We start from the raw sequence: 13,723 nt of genomic DNA, 5'->3' as shown, positions 1-13,723 counted from the left end.
ACCGTGCATCGGATAAATGGACGGCAGCAATACACCCTTTGTCCAGCAGGTGGCACTGCTTTTTCATTATTACCAGGCTATAGCTGGGAGCACAATTGTAAATGGATTTTAATTGGGGTTTTCCATCTTCAGACAACTGAAAAGTCGCCGTCAGAGTCTGAAAACGTTAAAACTCCCCTTGAAATACCGTAATATCTTTCCTTATAGAATTTTCATTCGAAAAAAATCATCAAATCATTATGTACTATAATAAGACTGGGGATGTGTTGGTGCATAACTAAGATGATTTACCATTCGGACATCTAGGAAAGCTGGGTGGCAACCATAATGGAAGCCGTATTGGTATGTTCAATACAGCCTACAATATACTTACAGCCAAAATAACAGGAGAGAAGGAGGATGAGGGTGAAGATCAGAAGGAAGGTGATATCAGTCTCCAGGATACCTGTATAAAATGACAAAATGATCAGCTACATAGTTTTGCAGCTACATCATGCATTATATACTATAGGCCTTGTTCACACAGTGCAGATTTGGAATGCAGTTTTTAAGCCAAAACCATAATTGGATTTCCTGCACGGGCATCCAACTGAAAAGGACATGTGGGCGGAGCAATGTGAGAAACACCCGGTTAGTCCACTGCTCTCAGCCAATCAGAATCCCTGAGTGTTCTCATTGAAGCTGATAGGCTGACAGCAATGGGCAGGCAGAATTTAACTCACAATGTCCCTGCCAAATGTCCTTTCCAGTTAGATGTCCGGCTCGGTATGTCGCCCTCTCATGAAAAGCAGGACATTACGAGGACAGAACAGACTACCGACCGAATTCATCCGCCGAAAAGTGCCTGGTCCAGAATGATTTGCCATTTGTCAGCGTCATCTCGTATTCTAACTGCAGACCGTCCCCCTATAGAGAACGACAGCGTCGGAGATGAGATTCATGTGATGTCGTATAACATAGCGTCAAAATAAGAGTCAAATCCAAAAAGTTGACCCTTTGCTATGCCCCTGAAGGTGGGTGGGTCTTCTCACCCCACACTTGCTCAGCGCTATGTACCACCATCGTTCGCGGACCGATCGGAAGCTTCTTCCACTGTTGCAGCTCAGGTAGTTCTGTCCAGCTTCCTTTGTCACCTGTGAATAAGGCACCTGAGATCAGGAGACGTACGGCAGCTATCGGGTGTAATTCCGATAAGAACATTATATCAGAGCTCCACTAAAAGAAAATTTCCCACCTTCATTTTTTTTTCTGAAAAATCTCATTCATTTACATAGGCCTTGTTCACACAGTGCAGAGTTGTTGTAGATTTTCATGCATTTTTTAAGCTAAAACCATGAACGGATCCTAAACTAAAAAATATATATAAAGGCAGTCCTTATAGCTTTGCTCTCTCCTGGATCCAATTCTGGTTTTGGCTTAAAAACTGCATGCAAAATCTGCATCAAATCTGCACCGTGGGAACAAGGTCTTAAGCTCAAAGCACAGCTGTCTCTAAACTGAGAGCAGAGAAGGGACATGGAGACTTGGTAGGAGATGAACCAGGTCTAAACCACGGTTGTATTAACCCTTTACTAAATTTAGGCGGAGAACCTCTTTAAATTGACATGCGATATGGTGAAGAATATAAGGCGCTCACCTGACAGCCGGACCAAACGTACTGTGTGGTCAGGTTAATGACTTGGTTGTTCTCAGGTCGGATAACAGACTCCTTCATCAGACAGTCCTGAGAGGGAGAGGCCCAGTCATCACTACAGCTTTCAATCAACAGATATACCCCGAGACACATCCCAGGTCCAACTGACCTTGTTCCCCTTCTTGTACACAGCCGGCCATTGTGACGGGTCATCAAAATACAGCAGGATGTTCTGGCAGCATTTAGCCTGCGGAGAGGAAGAGATTCCGTTATACCGCCACTGAGTCGTCCTCTACTCTCAAGGGGTTAAAAAAAATAGATTCAGCCATTTTTAGGAAGCCGGGTGACAACCAATATGGTCATTGATACAGCACTAGAGAGGTTGTCACCCAAATATTCCACACCCCCCAGAATGGCTAAACTCATACGTGCCAATTGTCCCTGGATAATCCTCGGTAAAAGGAGAAGAGCTTCAAGTCTCCCGGCGGGACTGTGTCCCGACTAAATAGTCACTGCTCCTCGTTCCCGCAGTCGTCTTCACTCCAGACAACATCCTGATATTGAGGCCGGACGGGGAAGAGGTATCTGCAGAGTCTGGTCTGGGGTCTGTATTCATTAAGAGGGTCTGGTCTGGGGTCTGTATTCATTAAGAGGGTCTGGTCTGGGGTCTGTATTCATTAAGAGGGTCTGGTCTGGGGTCTGTATTCGTTTGGGGAGTCTGGTCTTGGGTCTAAAGTCTGTATTAGTTTAGTGAGTCTGTTCTCGGGTCTGTGTTTATTTAGGTGGTCTGGGTCTATTTAGGGGTCTGGCTCTGTATTTAGAGGGTCTGTTCTGAGTTCTGTATTTATTTAGAAGGTCTGGGGTCTGTATTTATTTAGGATGTCTAGTCTGGGGTCTATATTTAGGGGTCTGGTCTGGGATTTATATTTATTTAGGGGGTCTGGTCTGTATTTAGGGGGTCTAAATTTGTTTATAGAGGGTCTGGATTTAGGGGGTCTGGTCGGAGGTCTGTAATTATTTAGGATGTCTAATCTGGGGTCTGGTCTGGGCCTGTATTTAGGGGGTCTATAGTAGTTACAGGCTCTGGTCTGGGATCAGTATTAGTTTAAAGGGTCTGGTATGAGGTCTGTATTAGTTTAGAGGATCTGGGTCTGTATTTAGGGGATCTGGTTGGAGGTCTATTTATTTAGGAGGTCTGCTCTGGGGTCTATATTTAGGGTTCTGGTCTGGGGTTTGTATTTATTTAGGGGGTCTGTATTACTTTAGAGGATCTGATTTGGGATCTGTATTAATTTAGAGAGACTGGTCTAAGGTCTGCATTTGTTTAGGGGGTCTGGCCTGGCGTTTGTTTGTTTAGGGGGTCTGGGTTCTATATTCATTTTGTATTGTGATGAAGGGGGTCATATGCATTACTTGTGATTCAAATGCTTTTTGGATGGGGCGTGTCCTATATAAATGGGAGGGGCATATGTTAATGCTTAATCCATCGTTTCTCGGTATCTCCCTGATGTCACGTCTCAAAAGTTGGCAAATATAGCAAAGCTGCGGCGATACATCACTTAGGCTATGTTCACACGCTTAATAAAAAACGTCTGAAAATACGGAGCTGTTTTCTAGGGAAAACAGCTTCTGATTTTCAGCCGTATTTTTAGCAACTCGCGTTTTTCGCGGCGTTTGTTACGGCCGTTTTTTTTTAGCTGTTTTTCTATAGAGTCAATGAAAAACGGCTCCAAAAACGTCTCAAGAAGTGACATGCACTTCTTTTTTGCAGGTTTTTTTTTCCGCGGCCGTTTTTCAAAACGGCCGCATAAAAAGAAAAGCCCCGTCGGAACAGAACGGCATTTTTCCCATTGAAATCAATAGGCAGATGTTTGGAGGCGTTCTGCTTCCGATTTTAAGCGGAAATAAGCCGTGTGAACATAGCCTTACTCTATTTTACAAACTTTATTTATAGAGCAGATCCAGAAAGGAACATTCTAGATTTGTTTCCGAATATGAAGGACACTCACCTCCGGATATTTAAATCTAAACTCAAGGCGTCCAAAATCTGACAGGAAACAGAATCGCGTTAGGAAGACCCAGTCCTTGGAAAGAAAAGAGACAAAATGATAAGAAATAAAAACATAATCAGGGTATCAGTATTTTATAAGTTTTTTTTTTTACCAGAGATTTGTAACCTGTGAGTCATAAACCCAACTTCCCACAAACCCTGAATGGCATATGAATCTGCACTGTTATGCATTGACAATTCTCTATGTTTCTTATCTCATACTGTACTGTGTGTCAGTCTCTACTGTAGTTCTGGCATTGTATTAGTGAAACAAAATGCTTGGGAAGCAGCGCAAGAAGTTATGAAATTGCACGTGTGCTTCAAGGGACATTGTTCAAATACATTTTTTCTCCCTCTTATTGTAGGTCCAAAATTCTGTACTGATTAATTTTCTAATATATCTACATGATAAAGCTCCAGTTAAAAGATCAAATACTATCTGCCTGCAGTCACCACTAGGGGGAGCTCAGGAGTTTAGTGGTGGCTGCATTAAAGAGGTATTCCCAACTCAGACATTTATGGCATATCACAGGATATAGGTGCGGGTCCCACATGAGTCACCCGGAGGGATAGGGTTTGGCTGACCCCCGTTTTCCACATAGGGGCAGGTCTCAGATGTTAGACCCGCACCTATTATACATTTATGGCATATCCTATAGATATTCCATAAATATGTGAGTTGGGAATGCCCCTGGAATAACCAGAAAGCTCAGGATGAACAATGCTGGAGGGCACTCCTAGATGCATGGAATTGCTATATCTCTGGGTGTCCCCTAAAATAGCTTGCCACTAAAATCGAAAAAATGTGTCCCCCATTTATAATCAGTGGTCATTTCAGCCTGTGCATAAAATCCAGCATGAGGATTCCCACCGACCACTAGAATGGGGTCCTCAGCCCCCCTTCCTCCTCCACGCGGGAGGTGCAGTGTGAAGGATAGGGGGTGGATCGGGACCCCTGTTCTAGTGACCGGTGGGGTCCTGTGTATAGGTGATAAATGTTGATTCTGGGAATACCCCTTTAACGGTCATGGTTTTGGAATGAGCAGCCCATATGGATGCGCTGTTCAGGTGTCCACATACTTTTGGCCGCATGGTATATGTTTATCTTGCTAAACAGGTAATAAAAACAACGTGGATCCAGATATTTCAATATATGCTTCGTATTTCCCCAGCATGCTCTGCAGGACGTTCTTCTTCCCCTCCGGCCTTGTACGTTTCTTGTCTCTAATCCTGCCCCGAGGGCGCCACGTCCCCTTATCTAGCCAAGTGCCGTAAGTGCACCAGACGCGAGGTGCCCCGTTTTTGATATTTGGGAGACCACGACCTAAACAACTGTTGCTAGGAAACTAGTTCTGGCTCAGCGGTTTCCATGACAACGATGATGTATGACTGGGAAGGATCCCAAAAAGAATAGTGAAAAATAGACAGAAAGAATACGGGAAGCAGAACATTCCCGTATACTCGAGACTAGAGGAGACAACCTGGGGTGGAACTACATCTCCCATCGTACTGATGACTGAATGGGCATGCTGGTTTATGTAGTTTTTAACACACTGGGTAGTGCCAGTCACTGGACTGAAGGCAAAAGCATCATGGGAAAAATATATACCCGTATATATATACCCGTTTTTTTTTTAAAGAAATATTTATTTACCAAACCCCAGATTGTACATTGAATGTCATACAATCGCAGAACAATAAAGTTTTGTACAAAAACTAAAGCAGTTGGTCCATCACGTTTACAAGCGCAATATCCTATTATACCTGTACCGTAGCATTATCATCTTTTTATTTTTGTTCGAAAGTAAAAGGCTCCCCAACATAGGGGCAAAAGGGGTACAAAAAGTATAGAAAATAAGGTGAACAGTACGATTAGGGGTTTGTTGACACAGATGAGATACGATTCAAAAAATCTGCAGCATATCCGGCCTAAAACATGCAGAGAAATCCAGCCGAATATTTACACCAAATGGTGCTTCAGTTTGGTGGGTACATTCGGCCAGATTGACCGATGCGGAAAACGGAGGGAAAAAAAAAGGAGACATCTCGGGCCGTCCGCTGAGGTAAATCTGCCCATGAGGTAAAGTCGAGAAGTGGTATAATAAATCCTGTGATGGAATTGAACCTGTTATTATTAATCCCGTGTACTGAAAAGGGCAGGACCCGAGCGGTCAAGCAGGCCACCATGTGGCGGTTATATCAGTTATGTCACTTTTCATTTTTGAAGGGCTTTATTCTTTAGAGGAGCAAAAGTATGTGTCAGGAAGCTATAAAAGTTAGGCCCCATGCACACGACCGTATATTTCATCCGTAATTACGGACCCATTCATTTCTATTGGCCACGGACACCTTTCAGTCTTTTTACGGATGGGTGCCCGCGCTGAAAAAATGATAGAACCTGTCCTATCCTTGTCCGTAATTACGGCATGGATTCTCCCATAGGAGCCTATGGGCGCTTCCGTAAATATGGACGCTACGGATGTGCATCCGTGAACCGTCCGTATTTAAGGAAGCGTTGCTATGCAACATGTTGGTGACATAATTTGCAGCCTCTATTTTTATTTATTTTTACGGATCCGTATATACGTATCAAATACGGACCGTATTTTCGGACACCATTTCCGTATATACAGATAAGTTATGGATGACTACGGATCTGTATTTCCGGACAGTATTTCGGGATAGATGAAAATACGTTGGTGTGCATGGGGCCTTAGGCCGGATTCACACAAGCGTGTTCGGTCTGTCATATACGGACTGTATGCCGGCAGTATTTACGGACCGCACACACTGCAGGGAGCCGGGCTCCTATCGTTATAGTTATCTAGTGCGGGACAGCTTTCCGCAGCGAGGTAGGGACTCCTAGCGTCATAGATAACTATGATGCTAGGAGCCCGGCTCCCTGCAGTGTGTTCGGTCCGGGAAATACTGCCGACATACGGTCCGTATATCACGGACCGAACATGCTTGTCTGAATCCAGCCTTGAGCTAGACCTTCTAGAAGGGGCAGATGGAGAGGAACGGTCAAAACATCAAATTGTGCCCTGAACGCATTTCGCAGTTGATAAAACCTGAAGAAGGAACAATCTGGAAGGAGAAAGGTCATTTACAATTGCTGGAATATACAGAAAAGCCATAAAGGGGTATGTGGAGACCATTTCGTTTCCTCTTCAGGGGTAAAATGAAGAGTGACGTACCACATTTTCGCCGGGATAATTTTTAGGACTATTTTAATATGTACACAGGGTCAATATGACCAAGAATGGTTGTGTGGCCTCCATCTTTTGCCGAGGCTACAAAAAGCCTACCAACTTGTATCATTTGGATGCCTGAACAACATCTAGTCATGCAAAAACAGGAGGCCCTCATTGCTTGAACCCCTTTACCCCTTAGAGATGAATGATGAAACCTTTGAACTTGTTCTCCATACCCTTGTTCACCAATATTGCCTATGGAGAAGGGGTGACAACCTTTCACGGTCTCCATAGTGGCTGCAGGAGCCATTTTTTAATGGTATGTATGGTCAGGACTGGAGGGTTTTTGCTCTCCTTGCGAGACCAAAGGGTGATACGACCCTTGGTCTGGTTCCTCTATCTTATTTGCCAACATTGTCCCGCCCATGTCATGGTAAAGGTTCACTGCGATAACCAGGAGGGCACAGGGGACCTTGCATGGTCTCCATAGCAGCCGCTGGGGCTACATGCGCGTTTTTTATGCCTTTGTTCACTCAGGACTATAGGTCATTACCCTCTATGACTTTCTTTCATCTCACGGGTGCTGTAAATCATATTTTTGCTTTTAGACAAAAAGGTTTCAAGAATGACGGGGTAAAATCTTTCTGACATCTCGAAGAAAAATGTCTACATTGCACGCAGCGTGACTTTCTTTCGAAACTATGCAGCCCCTTCCATTGTCAATTATATAAAGCGCTCTATATTCATCACACTAGTTCTCTATTCAATTTTTGTATATTTGACATTATATAGAAAATGAATCCCGCAGATTCCTCTAGAAAACAATGGCTTGACCACTGTGCCGCTAAGAATCATGGGAGGTTTGCGATATAGAGAGGAGTATAAAGGACATAGCTTAATTAGGTGTAACGGAAAAAAAAAAGTACATATGGTCTGTCAACATTGACCTCCAAAAGTGTGCGGTGTCCTTTGTATATGTTAGTAATGCACCTGCTTTTACTGGTATAGAGGATATCGTACAAGCCGGCGAAAGGGGGTTTTACACTGGACGATTATCGGGCAGACCAGCGTCAATATAACGCTCTCCCTGTGTAAACATGATAATAATGGATGGGGACGAGCGATCGGATTGATGACCGCTCGTCTCCATCCATAGCTCTGTGTGACAGGAGCAAGCGAGCGCCGATCAACGCTGTACCGGCCGCTTATCGACCGGTGTAAAAGGGCCTTAATGCCATGTAGTTTGCCTTTATGATCAAATAGCCAGATCTGCTCCTGTATAGCCGACGTAAAAGGAAACTGTCCTCAGGACCGATACGATAAGGGGGTCTGTATGACTGTATGACCAAATCACATTATCGCATGTCCAGGTCCAGACTGGCTGTTCCACAAAACACACGTATCCACTATCCACAGGATAGGAAATACATGTGTGATCCCTGGGGGTCCGACCGCTGGGACCGCCAGCGATAAGGAGAACGGGGAACCGAACGCCCCCCCCCCCCCCCCGAAGTGCTCCATGAGAAGCTTGGGACTTCCGGGGGCTGTGTCCAGCTTGTGTGTCCGGCAGCTCCATAGAAATGAGTGGAGCACCGGTCATGTATGCGCACAAGCGCGATCGGCGCTCCATTAATTTCTATGGAGCTGCCGGACACAGACCCCGGAAGTCCCAAGCTTCTCATGGAGCACTTCTTGGGACTTTCGGTCCCCCATTCTCCTTATCGCTGGGGGTCCCAGCAATCACACATGTATCCCCTATTCTGTGGATAGGGGATACATGTGTTTTGTGGGACAACCCCTTTAAAATCAGCCCTAGCATTTTAAAGCACACATGCCCACCTGCTGTCCATAAAATATATTTGCGCGGTTGCGGGCGCCCCCTCCAGCTTTATAAGAACATTGTTTTTGATGCTCCCTGAAATGCTGCCTTCTTGTTGTGCTACTCAGATACTTCATAAATCAATAAAATACCACAAAACCGCTAAATATGAGCAACATGTGATGAGCTGAATGTATACACCGGTCAAAACCCTCCTACAAAAACAGTGTCGGATTATCCGCTATAAAACGTTTGAGAAGCACAGAATGGAGACCTACCGGAGATGGAGACAATACCCGGAAATGGACTCCCCCCAATCATATGTAAAATTAAAGTAATAAATAAAATATTACAGAAATATAAAAAAATATGTGTGCAATAAATATAACATATCATACACCAACAGGGTATATAACGTGTCCATACGGCATACACTGTGTATAGTAACAATGCCATCGTATATATTGTACAGATGAATAATGATTCTATAAATACTATACACACGAACAATGCGCCATATATACTGTTCATATAAATACCACTATATACTATACACATGAATAATGCTGCTACATATACTAAACACATGAATAATGACACCATATATACTGTACACATAAAAAACCCCACTATATACTGTACACATGAATGCTATTTACACTATACACATAAATAATGCTGCCATATATACTGTACACATAAAAAACTCCACTATATACTGTACACATGAATATTGCTGCTATATATACTAAACACATGAATAATGACGCCATATATACTGTACACATAAAAAACTCCACCATATACTGTACACATGAATAATGACGCCATATATACTGTACACATAAAAAACTCCACTATATACTGTACACATGAATAATGACGCCATATATACTGTACACATAAAAAACTCCACTATATACTGTACACATGAATAATGACGCCATATATACTGTACACATAAAAAACTCCACTATATATACTGTACACATGAATAATGACGCCATATATACTGTATACATAAAAAAAACTCCACTATATACTGTACACATGAATATTGCTGCTATATATACTAAACACATGAATAATGACGCCATATATACTGTACACATAAAAAACTCCACCATATACTGTACACATGAATAATGACGCCATATATACTGTATACATAAAAAAAACTCCACTATATACTGTGCACATGAATAATGCTGCCATATATACTAAACACATGAATAATGACGCCATATATACTGTACACATGAAAAACTCCACTATATACTGTACACATGAATAATGACGCCATATATACTGTATACATAAAAAAACTCCACTATATACTGTGCACATGAATAATGACGCCATATATACTAAACACATGAATAATGATGCCATATATACTATACACATGAAAAACTCCACTATATACTATACACATAAATAATGCTGCCATATATACTGTACACACTCACATCCAGAACACATGCCACACACGCGCCACTCACATCCAGAACACATGCCACACACGCGCCACTCACATCCAGAACACATGCCACACACGCGCCACTCACATCCAGAACACATGCCACACACGCGCCACTCACATCCAGAACACATGCCACACACGCGCCACTCACATCCATAACACATGCCACACACGCGCCACTAAAACCAGGGACATTAACCTGTAATGGGGTTTATCGGGTAAGGGCGTTTTGACTACAAAAATAATACAGGATCTATAACTATTTTTCCTGTCAAATTTGATGGAAACTGCAACAGAGGCTCCAACGCAAATGTGAAAAGATCTTAACTTCTTTGCAGCTACTGGGGGTGTTGGTTTACTGTAGACAGTAATAGAGGGAGCGGCACTGCTGAGCAGCGGCGGTATGTCAGGTCCAGTGGCTGCTTATTGGCTCAGACTACAGCAGCCGCTCAGCAGTGCCTTTTCTTTTACTCTTATCGAATGAGGTCTGTGACATCTGCCGAGGCGGTGAAGCCGCCACGCAGTAAACAGTAAAATAACCAATGATGGGCTGGCGGACGGACTCTATCCTTCTGGTGAGAGGAAGAAGTGCTGCCACTTTATTGTTGCTCGATTATACAGAGGCAATAAACCTCATCCCTCTTCTCCCCTGTGTAGGATCAATGGCTGCTTACAGATAAGCGTGATCAGACACTCAGTATGAATAGGCTTCAGTGCGTAGATAAAACACATCTATGTGGGTGGCAGCCAAACCAGCCCACTGTGCACCAGTCCATCTGGCATTTGCCAGAACTACCAGATGGCCAGTCCAGCCCTACGCATGTCTATGACTATCTTAGGAAATAATGAGGTGGTGATGAACATGGACAGCAAGGCCATAGATGTGTTCTGTAATGGACGAGGACATGGTTATGCTAGGAAATTGACAACTGGGTCATGCTTATTATACATAATACAGATGGACAGCTAGGTCAGGGTTCTGCTAGGTGATGGACATAGGCAGCTAGTCCATAGATATAGACAGTTAGATCATGGATATAGATAGTTGGGTCATGGACATAGACAGTTTGGCCATGGTAATGCTAGGTCATGAATGTAAATACATACACTACCGTTCAAAAGTTTGGGGTCACCCAGACAATTTTGTGTTTTCCATGAAAACTCACACTTATATTTATCAAATGAGTTGCAAAATGACTAGAAAATATAGACAAGACATTGACAAGGTTAGAAATAATGATTTTTATTTGAAATAATAATTTTCTCCTTCAGACTTTGCTTTGGTCTTGGAATTCTCCATTTGCAGCAATTCCAGCATTGCAGACCTTTGGCATTCTAGCTGTTAATTTGCTGAGGTAATCGGGAGAAATTTCCCCCCATGCTTCCAGAAGCCCCTCCCACAAGTTGGATTGGCTCGATGGGCACTTCTTGCGTACCATACGGTCAAGCTGCTCCCACAACAGCTCTATGGGGTTGAGATCTGGTGACTGCGCTGGCCACTCCATTACAGATAGAATACCAGCTGCCGGCTTCTTCCCTAAATAGTTCCTGCATAATTTGGAGGTGTGCTTTGGGTCATTGTCCTGTTGTAGGATGAAATTGGCTCCAATCAAGCGCTGTCCACAGGGTATGGCATGGCGTTGCAAAATGGAGTGATAGCCTTCCTTATTCAAAATCCCTTTTACCTTGTACAAATCTCCCACTTTATCAGCACCAAAGCAACCCCAGACCATCACATTACCTCCACCATGCTTGACAGATGGCGTCAGGCACTCTTCCAGCATCTTTTCAGTTGTTCTGCGTCTCACAAATGTTCTTCTGTGTGATCCAAACACCTCAAACGTGGATTCGTCTGTCCATAACACATTTTTCCAATCTTCCTCTGTCCAATGTCTGTGTGCTTTTGCCCATATTAATCTTTTCCTTTTATTAGCCAGTCTCAGATATGGCTTTTTCTTTGCCACTCTGCCCTGAAGGCCAGCATCCCGGAGTCGCCTCTTCACTGTAGACGTTGACACTGGAGTTTTGCGGGCACTATTTAATGAAGCTGCCAGTTGAGGACCTGTGAGGCGCCTATTTCTCAAACTAGAGACTCTAATGTACTTGTCTTGTTGCTCAGTTGTGCAGCGGGGCCTCCCACTTCTCTTTCTACTCTGGTTAGAGACAGTTTGTGCTGTCCTCTGAAGGGAGTAGTACACATCGTTGTAGGAAATCTTCAGTTTCTTGGCAATTTCTCGCATGGAATAGCCTTCATTTCTAAGAACAAGAATAGACTGTCGAGTTTCACATGAAAGCTCTCTTTTTCTAGCCATTTTGAGAGTTTAATCGAACCCACAAATGTAATGCTCCGGATTCTCAACTAGCTCAAAGGAAGGTCCGTTTTATAGCTCCTCTATACAGCAAAACTGTTTACAGCGGTGCTAACATAATTGCACAAGGGTTTTCAAGGGTTTTCTAATCATCCATTAGCCTTCTAACACAGTTAGCAAACACAATGTACAATTAGAACACTGGAATGATGGTTGCTGGAAATGGGCCTCTATACACCTATGTAGATATTGCATTAAAAACCAGACGTTTGCAGCTAGAATAGTCATTTAGCACATTAACAATGTATAGAGTGTATTTCTGATTAATTTAATGTTATCTTCATTGAAAAAAAATGTGCTTTTCTTTCAAAAATAAGGAAATTTCTAAGTGACCCTAAACTTTTGAACGGTAGTGTAAGTCATAATTATGCTAGGTCATGGACATAGACAGCTAGGTCATGGTTATGCTAGGTCATGGACGTAGACAGCTAAGTTTTAGTTATGCTAAGTCATGGACGAAGACAGCTAGGTCATGGTTATACTAAGTCATGGACATAGACAGCTACAATAGGTCTTGGTTATGCTAGGTCATGGACGTGGAGAGCTAGGTCATGGTTATGCTACGTCATGGACATAGACAGCTAGATCATGGTTATGCTGGGTCATGAACATAGACGGTAGGGTCATGGTTAAGCTTGGTCATGAATATAGACAGCTGGGTTTTGGTTATGCTGGGTCATGGACATAGACAGCTAGGTCATGGTTATGATGGGTCATGGATATAGCCAACTAGGTCATGGTTATGCTAGGTTATGGAAATAAGACAGCTTGGCCATGGTTATGCTAGGTCATGGACGTAGACAGCTAGGTCATGGTTATGCTAGGTCATGGATGTAGACAGCTAGGTCATGGTGGTAGACAGCTAGGTCATGGTTATGCTAGGTCATGGCTGTAGACAGCTAGGTCATGGTTATGCTAGGTCATGGATGTGGACAGCTAGGTCATGGTTATGCTAGGTCATGGTTGTAGACAGCTAGGTCATGGTTATGCTAGGTCATGGATGTAGACAGCTAGGTCATGGTGGTAGACAGCTAGGTCATGGTTATGCTAGGTCATGGATGTAGACAGCTAGGTCATGGTTATGCTAGGTCATGGATGTGGACAGCTAGGTCATGGTTATGCTAGGTCATGGTTGTAGACAGCTAGGTCATGGTTATGCTAGGTCATGGATGTAG

At 43.3% G+C, this 13,723-nt stretch overlaps 2 protein-coding genes across 2 annotated transcripts in view; one reads left to right on the top strand and one right to left on the bottom strand.

Annotated features, from left to right (window-relative positions):
- Positions 1 to 13,723, bottom strand: part of TMEM145 (transmembrane protein 145) — a 47,123-nt gene that overhangs the window by 13,429 nt on the left and 19,971 nt on the right. Inside the window, exons 2-7 of the mRNA XM_075840323.1 lie at positions 3,643 to 3,717; positions 1,803 to 1,880; positions 1,637 to 1,723; positions 1,032 to 1,133; positions 822 to 906; positions 374 to 445 (exon numbers count right to left, since the gene is read on the bottom strand). Coding sequence (XP_075696438.1) covers positions 374 to 445; positions 822 to 906; positions 1,032 to 1,133; positions 1,637 to 1,723; positions 1,803 to 1,880; positions 3,643 to 3,717 — 499 coding nt within the window. The remainder of the gene's footprint in view (positions 1 to 373; positions 446 to 821; positions 907 to 1,031; positions 1,134 to 1,636; positions 1,724 to 1,802; positions 1,881 to 3,642; positions 3,718 to 13,723) is intronic.
- The window catches only part of LOC142662229 (uncharacterized), a 69,978-nt gene continuing 61,679 nt past the window's right edge, over positions 5,425 to 13,723 (top strand). The window contains exon 1 of the mRNA XM_075840320.1: positions 5,425 to 5,763. The gene's annotated coding sequence lies outside the window, so the exon portion shown is untranslated. The remainder of the gene's footprint in view (positions 5,764 to 13,723) is intronic.

This window comes from Rhinoderma darwinii, chromosome 10, assembly GCF_050947455.1.
Source record: "Rhinoderma darwinii isolate aRhiDar2 chromosome 10, aRhiDar2.hap1, whole genome shotgun sequence".
Classification (NCBI taxonomy): Eukaryota; Metazoa; Chordata; class Amphibia; order Anura; family Rhinodermatidae; genus Rhinoderma; species Rhinoderma darwinii.
The sequence above is the reverse complement of the archived record's forward strand: the minus strand, read 5'-3'. Positions and strand labels throughout refer to the sequence as shown.